The sequence below is a fragment of the Lagopus muta genome, chromosome 30, assembly GCF_023343835.1.
Source record: "Lagopus muta isolate bLagMut1 chromosome 30, bLagMut1 primary, whole genome shotgun sequence".
In the NCBI taxonomy this organism is placed as follows: domain Eukaryota; kingdom Metazoa; phylum Chordata; class Aves; order Galliformes; family Phasianidae; genus Lagopus; species Lagopus muta.
The window spans coordinates 231,302-247,076 of record NC_064462.1 but is presented as its reverse complement, the minus strand read 5'-3'; the positions used below and the strand labels follow the sequence as shown (position 1 = coordinate 247,076).

Sequence of the window (15,775 nt, the reverse complement as noted above, 5' to 3'; positions counted from 1 at the left end):
TTGACTTCTCTTCAGTCAGGATTTCTCACGATTAGCAATTACTTTTTTAAAGCCAGCCTCCTATCTATCTCTAGTCTGCATCTTCAGCGTGATAAAATAGGTTTTAACTAGAACAACAAGACTAAACACAAAACTGAGACTGATCCCCCCTGAGCTCTGTATTCAAGTCTTTGAGGGGCCGGCGCAGTGCAGTACTGCAGGTTTGGAAGGGATGAGGACCAGAACTGGCTTCTTGTTCTGCCACTGGTCTCAGGACAAACACTGAGGAATTTACTATGTCAAAAGGTTGCATTGCACATCAAGCATTTTCCTTTATGTGAAAGGTGCGAGTTGCATCACCACAGTTAATACTACATGTTGAATAACGGCCTAAAAAGTTCTATTGCCCATGTGTTGGAAAAGAGCTCTGTGGAGCAGCTTTGCATTTGTGGAGACAACTCAATACAGCTCGAAGATTCAGCTTTCCATAGCAGCAGTTGGCCCCAGACAGCCATGTTCTCAACACTTCCAAGAGATACTCCCACCATTTATTGTTATATCTCTAAGCACTGCTTTAACTATCCTGAATGCAAGAACTTCCAATAGAACAACAACAGTATTTTAATTGCTTAACTCTCAGGAATATCTAACAGAAATGAGCTGAAATCACACTTCTGCACTTCTCACGTAAGAAATACCTACTTTCACTTTTTAAGCTTGCCATAAGACCAACATCAGAAGTTACCACATGCAGTCTTAAGACAAAAATAAAACCTGTGTGAACAACCAGCCTTCGTAATGCGCTTCGTTGAACACTTAGCAAAGGAAAGTGGTATGTTCAGTGACTCTTAGTAACATATTAGCCTGCAGAGATGGAGCATTTCTCAACAATATTCCCTAGCACTTGGAACAGAAGAATCTTCAACTGTAAGAAGCGCTTAATACTTTAAAGGGCAGAGTGAACACGTGCAGTATCAACACAAAGGATGAGGACAAACATCTCTGTAACCCAGAGGAGCTGATACAGCATGGACACGTTTCTGGTCCATCACGTAAATGCAGCTGATAACATTGCTAGCCTCAGTATTTTCAATGCCACACCAAGCAGATATGTGAAAGTACAGGTTACATTTCATTTAGAAGCAAGATGCAATAAGAGCACAGTTAAATAAAAGCATTTACCCTTTTCTTTCACAGCAGCCCAGAAGAAAACAAAAAACCATAATGAACGTTGAAGAAATTTTCTCCTAGATCTCCACGAGAAGTGGAACCACGTGCCAGTTTTAGGAACAGCAATTGTCTCATTATCTGGATGCATCTAAAGGCACCTCCTTGTGAAACCGTGAGAACCTCTGTAATGAACAGACGAGTAACCTGCCCTGACATATGGCTAAACCTCTTGCTGTGCAGTCAGATGTACAGGCTGGTGAATACATGCGCTGTGACCAAAAAAACCCCAAACCTACATCTTCCAGAAACAGAAGGTTAGGATCTACAAGTATTGTGTTCACGTTTGAATTTAAAAAATCCCTAAGCTGCACATGTTCTAGGTTCTCATCTGTTAGACACAACATACCTGTGGAAGGAGGTGCCTGGAGGGGTTTGCCTTGCACTTGCTTCTGTGTCTCACTCTTTGGAAAGGAGGCCTTTGGAGCAGGAAGTGCAAAGGGCAGCGCATTTCTTCATGCTGACTCTGCATCCACATTTCTTTGCATGCTTCATAGATGCCACTTTTCCTGTCACTGGAGCTGACAGTGTGAATTCCATATCGCCCAGCTGAGTATCACACCTTGAATGCTGCCAGGTACTGCAATCACATCCAGAGAAGTCACTGTCAAGGAAATTCTAACATCTAAGCAGGTCAGACACAATGCTCATAAAAACATCATACACTACTTGTCTATTGAGCAAAATAGTTAAAAACTCTTCAGTATGTATGGGAACTGCTGAGTCATGGCCTGAACCTCTGATTGATCACCTGAGGTGAGCCTTGAGTCAGCCAGAGGAGCACAGGTGAAGGCAATTCACCTGTGCTGCTGGAAGGGGTGGAGCCAGGCTGCACCCCTCCTGGACCTATTTAAGAGCTGGCTACCAGAGGGGAAGGATCTCTTGTGGAGATCCCCTCTTTTGGTGTCTTCTGGTGAGCTCAGCCCAAGGGTAAGCTCTTCCACTTATTCTCTTTTTGTTATCGTTGTCTGCTTTGCCTTACTCTCTTGATTATATTGCGATTATAACATTTTGATATCTATTGATTATACACAATTATATTGTGATTATAACATCTTGGTTATACACAGTACCTCTGATTCTCCCCTAAAATGAGTTTGCTTCTTATAGATTGTCAAGTGCCATTTTTCTATCTGTTCATCTAAATTCTACATTTAGGATTACTCCTCACCAGCTTATCTAAACATAGCTATGAATTATCACTTTTTTAGCTGCGAAATTTGAATTGCTTCACTGTGGGTTTTCTTGTCCAATACAGAGAGATTGAATTTCTGTTGGTACATTTAAAGCTCTGTCCACCTCTTGCCTAACTCCAAAATCTTATTAACTGTGCCTTATCACTTCCCATTTTGTTTTAAAATCCTCACTGACTCCTTCGCTTGTTTCCTTACTCGCTGTTTCAGTGCAAACCGAACACTGAAGTTAAGGTTCTCATCAAATGAACCATGGCTTTCAGGTAGAAGGCATCACAATTTATGCTCAACATACTTCTTTGCTCAATCTGTATCTCCCTTTGGTCAAGGTCCTCTAGATACTTAAATATGTAATAAGCATTGTACACACTGAGAAGCAGATTTCTGGATTAAGAATTGTATTTTTTCTGTCAGAAACTAGCACTGGATCTTCAGACACCTGCTTTGTTCTGTGAGCATTTAGAACAAACTCTTCTAGTGGAGATTCTTCAAACAATGAAGTTCCATCAGCAAATTCCATGGATCCAAATGCATGTGGCACATGGCTGCAACCTGGCACATCTTCAGATGTCACAGCCTTTTCAGACTGAAAAGAAGTGTTCAGTTGAGATTCTTCTGCAGGATTAAAAGGAAGATTTCATCAGAAAAAAATAATACCAGTAAAATCTAAATATGATTGCTTTGCAAGTTCCTAACTATGGCTAACAGCTAATGGAAGTCCACATGCCAACAGCCCCAATTTTATATCATGCTCTTAATATTGTAATTGTGGATTTGATATTCATATCAATAGCAGAAGGGAAATTATTCTTAAAGCTCCAGTCATCTTTTACAACCTGTGTCAACAAGAGCAGCATCTCAGAGCCTTCCATTTGGAGACTTGGACCACAAGCTCTTTTCAACAAAAGTCAAATAACAGCCTGGAAAGAACTGAAGAACAGAATGCCGTGAGGTCTGAAAGTGGCTCATAGAAAGGTAAACAAGTCATATCCAAAACATATGACTGTGCAATCTGCAGCACTGCTTGAAGCAGTGTTTGGAAGCCTATGAGGAAGCCCAGGCAAAAGTTCTTTACTGAATCATGGAATTCAGTATTTCAGTCAAGATTGCTAACCTTCACATCTCACACCACACATGACTGTGGTCTCAAAACATCTTTTGTTTCTAACAGCTCATTATGATTTCAGGAACATCCTTCCCATGGACTTATTTCATACCACTTTGCCAATACTGCATACAGCTACCTTATCAGTCCTGAGATAGAAAGGAGGCATTTTTGGAAGCTCCGTTCTACTGACAGATAAGTGTCTCCTGACCTGTGTTCATAGATGTCACAACGATCACGTGTCTCATTGCTAGTGAAAGCAGAAACAGCAGATCTAGGGAAGCTCTATGATGACTTACTAAAAAGCCCTTTCCAGAGGGCTGCTAGCTATGGGCAATCTCTATTCTGTAACTGAAATCACGTTCCATTACAATATGAATGCCTGAGCAGGATATCGTGACTATTGTGTTTCAGAAGAAATGTAGGCCATAATGATTTTTTTGGAATTTCCTTACACATAAAACTGTTTCCAATAAGGTGGTGTTACGCATACTCTTGTGCCATCAAATTCACAGAATCACACACTGGGTTGGCAGGGACTTCGCAGCTCACCTGGTCCTACGTTCTTGCCCAAGCAGGGTCACCTAAAGCAGGCTGCCCCAAACTATTTCTGTCAGCTTTTGAAAATCTCCAAGGAGGGAAACTCCACAACATTTCTGGCCAACGTGTGACAGTGCTTGGTCACCCACACACAGAATTTTTTCCTGATGTTTAGACAGAATCTCTTGCAGTCCAGTTTCTGCCCATGTCCTGCCACTGGGCACCAATGAAAAGAGCCTGGCTGCACCTTCTTTGCATCCTCAGCCCAGGTATTCACTCACAATAAGATCTTCCTGAGCCATCTCTTCCCCAGGCTGAACAATGCCAGGTTATGTGAAAGGTTACATTCTCTCACTTTCTTGTCTTCACATGAGACCAGTTCTAATTAGAGGCATTTGCTGTTCAGGTATTTTGGCAGGTTGAGCATGTATTCAGATGCCTTATCTTCAGGCAGGCAGGTGAAGTTTGTTCTGACTACTGTGGAAGGACTGGTAGGCTGCTGTGTTACGTGATTTTCATCATCGTATGTGAGGGCATAATGCATTTTTTCAATAGCAGCACTAACCAGACCTACCTGGCACCCATGTCACAAGTGCCAGCTAGATAGATAGAGCAACTTCACTGTTGCTGAACCCAGAAAGACTAATGATCTGGGTGTGAAAGACTAACTCACTGTGATCACAGAAATCACATTATTATTAGCTACGAGATATGGTTTAGTAGCTTGTGGCACTAATAGGAATGGGAGGGTGGTTGCACTAGATGATCTTGCAGGTCGTTTCCAACCTTGCAATTCTGTGATTCTGTGACCAGCAGTTCAAGGGAGGTGATGCTGCCCCTCTGCTCTGCTCTCACTGACACACCATCTGCAGTACTGCGTCCAGTTCTGCAGCCCTCAGCACAAGGACACGGAGTTGTTAAGCAGGTCCAGAGGAGGGCCACAAAGATGATCAGAGGGCTGAAACACCTCACCTGTAGGGAAAGGCTGAGAGAGCTGGAGCTCATCGATGTGGAGAAGAGAAGGCTCCAAGGAGACCTTGTAGTGGCCTCCCAGTACCAGAAGGGCCCTACAGGAAAACTGGGGAGGGACTTTTTATGAGGCCAGGTAGTGACAGGACAAGGGGAAATGGCTTAAACTGGAAAAGGGTAGATTTAGACTACATATTAGGAAGAAACTTTTTACAGTGGGGATGGTGAGACACTGCAACAGGTTGTCCAGCAAGGTTGTGAATGCCTCCTCCTTCCAAGCATTCAAAGCCAGGCTGGATAGGACTTTTGAGCAGCCTGATCTAGGGGGAGGTATTCCCTGCCTATAGATACTAGATAATCTTAAAGGTCCCTTCCAATCCATACCATTCTATGATTCTATATTCATAAGGCTATTCTTGTTCTCTAATTTGTTGTGCTACTTGAATAGAATAATCTTGCACAGAACTTGCTTAGAAGATGCAATTAAATCTGCTGAAGCCTGAGGAAACAGACTGCTGGACTTTCACCCAGCTGCAAGTAAAGAAAGCCACAGAGCTTACTCTAACTGCAAGATAAGGAAGTAAGAAAGACTAAATTGAGACTCTGCAAGCATTGGCAGATCTCACAGTCCTGAAGATTGGAGAAAACAATCCACCAAGAGACAATGAAAGGAACCAATCCAGAGCAGGAAGATCTCCAACCTCAATAGTACTATCGGTCTTCATGGCCGACGGGGAACATGCAGCAAAAGGGCATTTCTCTGTGCAAGGTCCTTCTTCAAGAGCAATCACCTCGAGTTGTTTGCCTAACTTCAACTCTGTATGGCTTTGATTTTTTTTGGTGGGGAATCAACCACCAGCCTAAGAAGCCTGTATCAGCAGCTGACCACACTAACAGTAAATAAATGTTTCCTATTGTCTGGTCTGAACTTCCCCTGATGCAGCTCTGGGCCATTCCTGATCGTCCTGTCATTGGTTCCCAGGTAAACACAGCACCTTCCTCTGTTCTCCCCTCTTCAGGGAGATGCAGAGAGCAAAGAGGTCATCTCCTGGCCTTTTCTTCTCTGGACTAGGCAATGCAAGTGCCCTCAGCCTCTCCCCAGAGCACACACCTTCCAGTCCTGTTAGCAGCTTTGTTCCCCTCCTCCTGGCTGCCAGGGCACACCACTGGCTCATGTTAAACTTGCTGTCCCCACCACCTCTAGACCCTGTCCTAGTACTGCTCTCCAGACACTTGTCTCCTCATCTGTATGTTTGTTCCTATTCCACTGCTGGTACTATGTCTGGCATTTTCCTCTGCTGATTGCCTAACGCTCTGATCTATCTAGATTCTTCTGCAAGGTCTCCCATCCCTCCAGGATGCCTCCAGCACTTCCCAGTTAAATATCATCAGCTGTTTAAGAAAACCTGCAGAGGATGCACGCCTCTCCTGCGTCCAAGTCAATGGGAGCCCCATTCACTGTGACTCTTTGAGCTCTGCCACTGAGCCACTCAGTATAGCCTGTACCTGTCCATCTCACATTTGGATGACTTGTCTGGAATGTTGCCACGAGGGACAGGATCAAAGGCCTCCCTGAAATCTAGAAGGATTACATCCTCTGCCTTCATACACAAAGTGGGGGGCCTTATCATAGAACAAGATCTGACGACCAAGACTGGCTGCACACATCTCTCTTACAGATGTTGAGGCCACCAGGCTGTTTACCCAGGCTGAGCTTTAGCACACAGCAGTGTTTTTACCAGAATGTTGTGCTGAACTCTAACACTTACCCCTGGCTTGCTGGCTGTGTTGTACTGCACGTCGTTTGTGATGGAATCCTTAAGTGGATGCGCTTGCCACGAACCTTCCTGGATTGAAGCAAGAGATAGGCTGTGACATCTGGTCACGATTCCACCTGAAAACAAGAGTATTTAGATCTCTTCAGAGAAGTTGTCAGTACAAAGAAAGCTTAGTGTTCTGAACGTTTCTGCATGTCTGGAATATTTTCCCCTTGACGTGCAACCTTCACGTCTGATCACATCAGGCTAGTTTCAGACCTTAGCTGCTCACACAACAAGTTTAAGATAGAGAAGCAGACTGCTCTTGTTTTTGCTTGAGAGCAGTACAATTGCTGAAAGTGAAAAGTAAAGCTGGTGCCAGAATGGCTCTACTGGAGTGAATGGCAAAGCTCCTATTAATGCACTTTGCACAGTATTTCAGCTGGACTCCCATTTTTGGGGGTCATGTTTCAGCCCAGCTCCAAGGAGCATCAACATTCAACTTGGTTTTCAGCAGCTTTTTGACTGCTACGAGAACCATGGGTAAATTGCTTGATAGACTCACAGTGCAGCACAATCAGCTTGAATTACTTATAAGGCATTAGAAGTCCTCTGATAAAGGACTGTGAAAATATCACAGACTAACATGGAAGAACTTCTTCCCCTTGTAGCTAGATTGTTCTCATTATTTTCTGCACCTGAAAAAAGTAGAAATGTCTCCCCTAGGTAAAACTTACATTTTATATCTATTCCTACTAAAGTTATCTGGAAATCTTAACAATCCTTCCAAGTTCTACCACTTTCTATTTAATAGAAAGACAATTCAATTTCAAGAAACAGTTTTCAGATTCAGGTTAAAGCCAGAGTACACATCGTGTTTTAAATCTCTTCTGCAGCTTGGAATGTCATTAGTAACACTGATACAATATTTCTACAAGCACTCAGTTTAGCTTTTCTCATTCATTTTCAAAAGCTACTGGGATGGATTCATTTCTTTAAGAGTTTGTGAGCTGTAATTCCCAAAACTTGTTTCGTTGTCTGAGCGAGGAGTTGATATTTTCCACTTATTAATGAAACATTTCAGAGCAGTGAGTTCAGCCAGCACCTGACACCTGCTGTGCATCCATAAGTTCCTGTTTTGAGTCTATCTGGACTTCCAGAGATTCATCAGGATTTTAACATGGTACAAAATAACAGAAAGGCTTAGGAAACAAAATTAAAGCAGACAAATAGTGTGAACTTCAGAAATGTAGTTATTAGCTACAGATAGACTATGGAGTTCAGCAGGGGTACCTTAGCTCTGAAAGGTATGAAAGATTTCATGTTTGAGAAGAAGCAAGCATTAGAGTCTGTTAATACAGAAAGGTTATTTACTGCAGTAGTGAGCTTAAATACAATGAGTTACATACATTCATTACCTCTGATATTAATGCCAATATACTCTCTCTGCTCTGGTTGTGAAACACAGCAAGTTCTGTTGCACAGTCTTCATCAAGGTGCCCCAGCTGCAAGAACAAGACCTGTACTGAAGAAACAGCTTCCAAGTCATCTCACAGAGCCACTATCACCACGATAGTCTTCTGATATGCACCAATCAAGCCAATAGTTAGCCACCATTTCAGATTTTCTATTTTAAATAGTTAGCATCAGGGCTAAATACTGCAAGGAGTAAACAGAAAGAGTCACCACGCTTCAGCAACTGGTCCCTCTGTGGCAACAGGTTCTGCATTCAAGTACAAAAGCCTGTCAGCAGATGAGATTTTCACTAGAGCACAAGTTACACCTCTGTCCCCTCTTAATTATTCAGTTGCACGGCATGCACAGCACAGTGGTGTACCATCAGCACAGCTGTTCTTCAGAGAAACAGTGGCACCCAGAGGCCAGCAGCAGCCATTGGCTGCAAATACACAGCAACTTCTCAGTATCTGCAGCAAGAATCTCCCTCGCACCCCCAGTTCCCACCCCAACCCCGCTACCCCAACCTCTCGCACAGGTCAGACAATTGAGAGATAAGGAGCACAAGCACAGTTCCAGAGAATCATAGAACGGCTTGAGTTGGAAGGGACCTTAAAGACCATCAAGCTCCAAGTTGCAGAGCTGCAACTCACCAGATCAAACTGTCCGGGGCCTCATCCAACCCGGCCCTGAATGCCACCAGGATGAGACATCCCTACCTCCTGTTTGATCCACCGCACCTCTCAGCACGGGGCTGCCTGCAAGCTTTCTGAAGGTGCTCTCTAGGTCCATTCTCTCTGTCACTGACAAAGGTGTTGAAGGTGCCAAAATGGACCCTGGAGAGTCACCACTTGTCAGCAGCCTCTGAAGAAATGTGTTATCACTCCCATTCTGAGAGGATGCCAGTGGTCCAGGAAAGACTCCAGAACATACTTAGGCTTCTTCGAGTGCGTGTACTTACTGGGTATTTACTTTGCCACTGAACAGCACCAGAATAACCTTGCATGAGCCAAGGGTGATTTCACAGGAGTTTAACTGTCATCTGCTTCTTTGGGTCTGCCTAGTGGGCAGCAACATTCAAGCTGTTACTTACATCACCGAGAAGAACTGCAGACAGTTATTCTTTTCCTAACAACTTCAAGGTGCCTGGAAGCACAAATAGAGACCAGCAGTATTTATTCCCTTCACCAGAAGGAAGGTCAAACACCTGAGCTGTGAAGAACAGTTACAGCACCTATGGTTACAGTAAATGTTCCACGAGCATTTTGTATGTGAGACTGCATAGATACAGCCCAAAGGCACACTCAGTACGTTCAGCTTCCTTTGAGAAACAGCTTTTGTGTACAGATCACTTTTAATTACACAGCACAATTAAGAACATCCAAATGCAAGCTGCTTGAAGACTGTGTAGTTATTAAAACTGCAATCATTTCTATAACCATTAACTAGTACTACGTGACTATTGGAGAATTTTCAGCACAAGGCAATGCTAACCTTTTCTTCAAGGACATCAGGTGTGGAGCAGTTTAACTTGTTTAAACACCGCATATTTTCTAAGCACTCCATCAATGCTTTGAGCTGATGCAACAACATTTTGTACATCAATCTGAATAGAAGCAGCCCTTTCACCTGCAGCAGTTGGTCAAGTAGCAGCGTGCTGCTAGGGGAAAGCCATTTTGGAACAGTGTCTTTTCCTCTCTGCAATAAAAAAGTTATTTTCTTCACTAAAATAAGAGAGGATTGAGAATGAACCTTCAACAACTAGCTCAAAAGGAACTATTAAATTATTTGGATGATATTGACATCTCTTTCCTTTCAAAGCGTAGGAACAGAGATTACAAACTCTGCTTTAAGAACAGCTTGAATAAATGTAATGGTAAAAATTCACACGTGATTGGCTGAGGGCAATGCTGGAAGGGAAACTGCTCACAAGAGCTACAAAATGCCCAACAGCACACCAGAAATACTTTGTTCTAACAGCAGTTATGGCACATAGTCAATTTCCTTAAGTATTTCCCAAATGAAGTGATGTGGAGCAGGGAAAAGAACACTGAACACAGATGCTGTGATTGGATTCAAGCAGTAGACTTAAACCAGTTCTGAGTTTTAGATTCCAGGATATCTCAGGATCTGTAACGTGTGACAGTCAATGACACAACAATGCCTTGGTGTCTGCATTCCAAGCACTTTTCAGATCACAGCCACATAAAATCAAAACAAATTCAGTGCAGAAATAGCAAGGCAGTATCTTAATGCTTGTGAGAGTATCCATTTTTTACTGCATTCTGACTCAGTTCTGAAACTTGCTCATCCCAGTTCACTTAAACAAGTTCCACCAGTTCAAGCACTGCAGCCCTCAGCTCCTGTGTGCATCAGACAGATAGAACTAAATGGTGCAGAAACAACCTTGGACAGCTTTAAGAGCTCCATTCTGCTTACAGACTCGCAGTCCAAAACTATCCACAATTTTAAGGAAATGTGCACCTGAAGCAGTTGGATCATTTTCCATTTGCCACGTTCTGCAAATTGGGGTAGTGATTAGCACAAAGGATTTTCTGCAGTCCTGCAGACATGGACAACGTCCTAATTACAAAGGGACAAAGGCTCAGTGCACAACACAGTTCACACCAGCCTGAAAAGCCGTGTCACTTGATTCACACGCTCAGGTTGTTGTGCGCTCTGAAAGGAAACAGAACGAACTGCTGAATTCAAAGGCAATCAGTGGGGTCCTACATTTCCTCCTGGTTCTGGAAGAGGAAATTCTGATAGCAGCTGCAGAACTGTGCTCTTCCTAGACAGGAGAAGAGCTGGCATTCCATAACATTCATTTCTGGTAAATCAAACGATGTATTTCTATTTTTACTACAGGTAGTACAGGGAGCAGCCAGTTGAAGAACCAGATACAGAAATTAGCCCATTGGCAAGCAAACACTTCTCCTCAAACTCTGCATGCTACCATGTTATATAATCAGGCTACAGCGCCGCATAGGCCAACCAAGTGCAGAACCAAACCCACAAAATACTGGTAGACAAAGCAGCAAAAAAGGGGACAATATTCAGCAGACAGGCCTTTCCACACACAGCACAGCTCAGCATGTTTGCCATCAGAGAAGCAAGGCCTCTCGTCATGCTCAGCTATTTCCCTTCTCAGTGTATTCTAGCACCATCGATACCTCCTGTTATCCTCCTGTAGAGTGCCATCACACTGCCATCGTCAAAAGGAAGAAACCCACACAGCAGAGCGTACCGCAGTGCACCCATGCTCCAAAAATCTGCCTGAAAAATAAAAGGACAAGTTTACAAACCTGAAGCACCTAAAATGCCTTACTGACAGACTGCATTGTCTGCCCTTGCCAAAGGCCACATGCAGCCTATGAAAAGCTGGCTCTTTCCCCCAGGAAAAAAACCTTATGGCTCCAGACAAAGCATATGACCCTAATTCAATTGCTCTTCCGCTCAACTTAAAGCACCACGAAAACCAGTATCTCCATCTTAGCTCATCACCCTTCTGCAGTACCTTATACCTACAAGGATTTCACTGGCAAAAATGAAATCAAACCCATCACAAAGGATTTGGCACAGTTATGTGCTACTGGCTACAACGAGAGCTGCCAGCAGTCAGCTGTGAGGCTCTGCTGCTGTTCTCTTTATGTACAGGCACAACAAGGCTCTACGCCTCACAGTGCAATTCTCACTTTGACTGTAAAGAAAAAGGAGGCTTGAAAAGCAGTCTGTGGAAAACAAAGAAAGCAAGAATTAGAAGCCATCAACAGCGGTGCAATGGTACCCGAAAGAATTGCTCCATCTTTAACAGCAGAGCAATTCAACAAGCACCAGGGCATTTCAAACCAGACCAGTTGAACAACTGCAAGTAGTGGGTTCCAAAGTTCTAGACATGAAATCAAGGCTGGAAAAACTCTTCACGTTTTCATCTCTCAATTTTTAGTACATTGAGCATCACAGTGGAAGCAAGTCTTCAACACAACTTGGAAGCTAAAGACAAGTCTAACAAAACATGTAAGATCCTGAGACCGCACAAGAGTTTGACCAATGATGGACAATAAGCAGAGCAAATTGCTCTTTCAAAAACTTACTAATAGTAGGAGATCTCTGAAGTTGCTGTTTTACAGAGCCCCAAAGTAGGGAACAATTGGTGGAGACAGATGAGGATCAGCCAGAGACAAACCAGCCAGCTGTGTGAACTGCGGCCCATTGCACTTTTCAGTCTGTGGCCATTGACAGCTTCTGAGAGCTACTGAGCAACGCAACCCAGCAGAATTCAGGAGGGGAACCAAGTGAGCGTATCTGAGCTGCACTGCCTTTAAATGCTCTCTGGGGAGGGAAAGAGGGGAGAGGTGCAAAACAAACTCTGGTCTGCATACCTCTGAGCCAATATAGGCTTTGCCCTGGATTAGCTCTGGTGCTGCACATGCTGGGCTTCCACAGCACGTGTTCAGGCGGTCATCAAGGCCTCCCTGGAATAACACAGAAAACAGAAGAGTTTGCTTTAACAGAGTCCATGCTTTCTGCAGTGACACTTCAGAAGCCTCAGAGGCTTCTTCTCCTGGGCATACTTTCATTCACTACATATTTGGCTTTCATTCAATAGGTGACCTCACTAAGCAAATATTGTCTAAGACCATGAGCACTGTACAAATACACAGATCCCAAGCTGCTCACTTATCTGATGTATCCTTGGCATGATGCATTATTTTTCTCAGCTGATCACCTACTAAGATGAACTGTCTGTGCAAACACCAAACTGAGAAAGAAGTCATGCAAGAGCTGTTGTGTTTGAGGCTCGCTGGTCATTTAGAGCAATTTCATGCAATCACTTTACAAACTTGACAAAGAACAACTGGTAGAATACTTCCTTATTCAGAGTATCCTATTACTCTACTTGGGTTTTGTGCTAAACAGGTCAGAGCAAGATGACATTATACCACTGGGACAACAGCCTGTTGGTCTTGATTACCTGCGAGAGGCTCTAAATTTGGCCAGGAAAAGCGATTTGAGGATAAGTAATTCTCTTTGAATCAGGAAGGCACTCTTCCCATTGAATTCTTTCTCACCAGCACCCATCTGGCATGTTAAGTAAAGGCTCCTAGCAAGCCGTTTTAAGATCAAGAAACAATTCAGTTCAAGCATATGCAACCACAGGATCTGTTTGTCACCTGCAAAACTCTTAGGTTTTATCCATAATCTCAATCTACACACAGTTCCTTTGAAGAGATAATGGCATGCCAGCCCAGTGCTCCTATGGCAGGCCCTTGCATAAGACAGGTGATACACGTACAAGATTATCTACAGTTAGACTGTGAAAATAGGAAGTCTGGGTAGAGAAAAGAATCTGAGTGTGCTTCTGAGCAATCTGTTCACTCTCACACAGCTAAGGCCCTTCCAAGCAAGATGCAACTGCATGTCAACCACAGAGACAGCTTGAATGTAGGGTGTTTGGGCACTCCCTGTTGCATACTGTAGAAAAACATGCATTACTTGGGGGCACATTATATTTGATTTCAGATACTCTTACCTTTGGCTTTGTACAGAGTCCAAAGTCTGTCAGCTTCAAATTATGAGAAACATGTTTCTCATCAATCAGCGGATCTTCCTGGTGAATGAAAAAGCAGTCAGGAATTATTTTCACCTGAATGCTCAAGGAAACATATTTTCTCTTCTGTTATTTCTTCATGTAGTCAGTGGTTAGCTCTCTCTCTCTGTCTCTCTCTCTGTCTCTCAGAGATTTTCACTGACTGCTAACAAGTTCCCATACCCTAGGTGGGTTAGAAAGGGCCCGGGGACTAGGAGGACAAGTGGTGAAAGACCACAAGATGAATGCAAGCCAGCAGTGTGTGTTGACAGGAAAAAAAGCACAACAGGATAATGGGCTGCATTCAAAAGCAGCACAACCAGACCAGGACAAGTCACCCCTGCTGCACACTCATTGGACCACATTTACAATACTGTAGTTAGTTTTTGGCTGGGAAAGATAACAACCTGAAGCAAGCTTTGTGGATGGCCTCCAGTCAGTGCAGGGAGCTGAAGCTCCCACTCAGAGAAGAGAAACTGGGGAGAAAGAGGTTTGTTCAGAGTGCAGAGGAACCTCATGGCAACTTCTAAACGCCCACTAGGGAGGCATGAAGAAAGGAAGACAGATTCCTGAGAATCCGTACAGCAGGTCATGGTGGGACAGTGACCGAAAACAGTCATTCATGGAAACAGCAGACTGGACAGAAGGAAACAAAACTGCTCAAGCATTGAACAGATTGCCCACAGAGAGCATGCAGCCTCATCCTTGGGAGAGGTTGAGCATGAAAACGAAAAAGCTCTGAGAAACTTGGTGTCAGGATTCTCGGAGCAGCAGGTTCAGGCACAAATCTCTAGAAGTCACCTCCATTCCAAGTTACTGTCTGAGCCTGTGAATCCACCAGCTTTTCAGCTGGAAGCCAGTTCCTTGCAAAAAGTATAGGCAATGCTTTATTTTTCAGAGGGGAAAGATTCTTTAGATACGAGGATTTCATAAGATGCCTAGGAAAATGCTTGTGCTGTAATGATTTGCTTTACTCGGCGATATCAGCAACTTAAGAAATGCAAAGTTCTAACCTACTTGTGTAGAAAGACTCAAACCTTCCAGTATCTAACCCGTGCTTAAAGCTTTCAGTGACAGAAAACCCACTGGATGGAGCCAAGGCATGCACCCCATCCCATACTCTGCATAGCCACTGTTTGTTTGAAGGATCACTCTCCCTTGAGGCACAAAACTGGAGCACACTGCACGCTGACACCTGTAGTTACTGCTAGGCAGTGTTGCAAAGAGCCAAAGTCATTCTCAGCTGAGAGCCCAAGGAAGTGAGAGGGAACAGAATTAGGACAGCTGACTTAAACTGGCCAAAGGGATATCCCACACCATATGACATGGTGTGGAAGGAGTTCTGAAGGGCGTAGAAGTTCATGTAAATCTCTTCTACTACGAGGAGCCTAACTGGACATTGATTGGTAGGTGGTGAGCAATTGCTTTTGCATTCATCAGAACTGTTATCCTTTTCCCTTCCTCTACCTCAGTAAATAATTTTATCTCAACCCATGAGTTCTACTTTGTGTGGTTTTCTTCCCCCTTCCATTACCTTCTGCAATTCACTGGAAAGGAGTGGATTGAGTGAAGCACTGCGTGATGCTCAGGCACCTGCCAGGTTAAATAAACCACAACCACAAAGGGACAACTTTCTCTCCCAATGGAAAAATAAAAACACGCTCATTGTTATTTATGAAAGACTGAATACAGTTCAGACTTACTGGTTTGAGGTCTCTGTGGGCATGACCCTGACTGGGAACATAAGCAAGTGCTGAAACAGTCTGTCGAAAAAAGACTCGAGCTTCCTCTTCTGAAAGGTGGTCCTTAGAAACAATATAATCAAACAGCTTCCCTCCAGGACAATGCTTTAATGAGAAAGGTAAAGTTATCTGACAACGTATTTAGAACGCATCCGAGAAAAATAAGCAGCAGTGAGAGCACAGCAAGCACAGGACACCATTCCCCGTGCTCAGTCAGA

At 43.6% G+C, this 15,775-nt stretch overlaps 1 protein-coding gene across 14 annotated transcripts in view; it reads right to left on the bottom strand.

Moving 5' to 3' along the window:
- Positions 1–15,775, bottom strand: part of LOC125686009 (maternal embryonic leucine zipper kinase-like) — a 111,519-nt gene that overhangs the window by 329 nt on the left and 95,415 nt on the right. For 2 of the 14 annotated variants that reach the window (XR_007373567.1, XR_007373570.1), the window contains 7 exons: positions 15,519–15,662; positions 13,759–13,836; positions 12,608–12,700; positions 11,399–11,501; positions 8,189–9,923; positions 6,783–6,907; positions 1,556–3,014 (listed from right to left, as the gene is read on the bottom strand). Coding sequence is in view for 4 of the 14 variants with exons in the window: in XM_048929609.1 (XP_048785566.1) it covers positions 9,886–9,923; positions 11,399–11,501; positions 12,608–12,700; positions 13,759–13,836; positions 15,519–15,662 (456 nt within the window). In the remaining 10 variants the exon portion in view is untranslated. The other 12 variants (XR_007373573.1, XR_007373566.1, XR_007373569.1 and 9 more) reach the window with 12 other exon arrangements.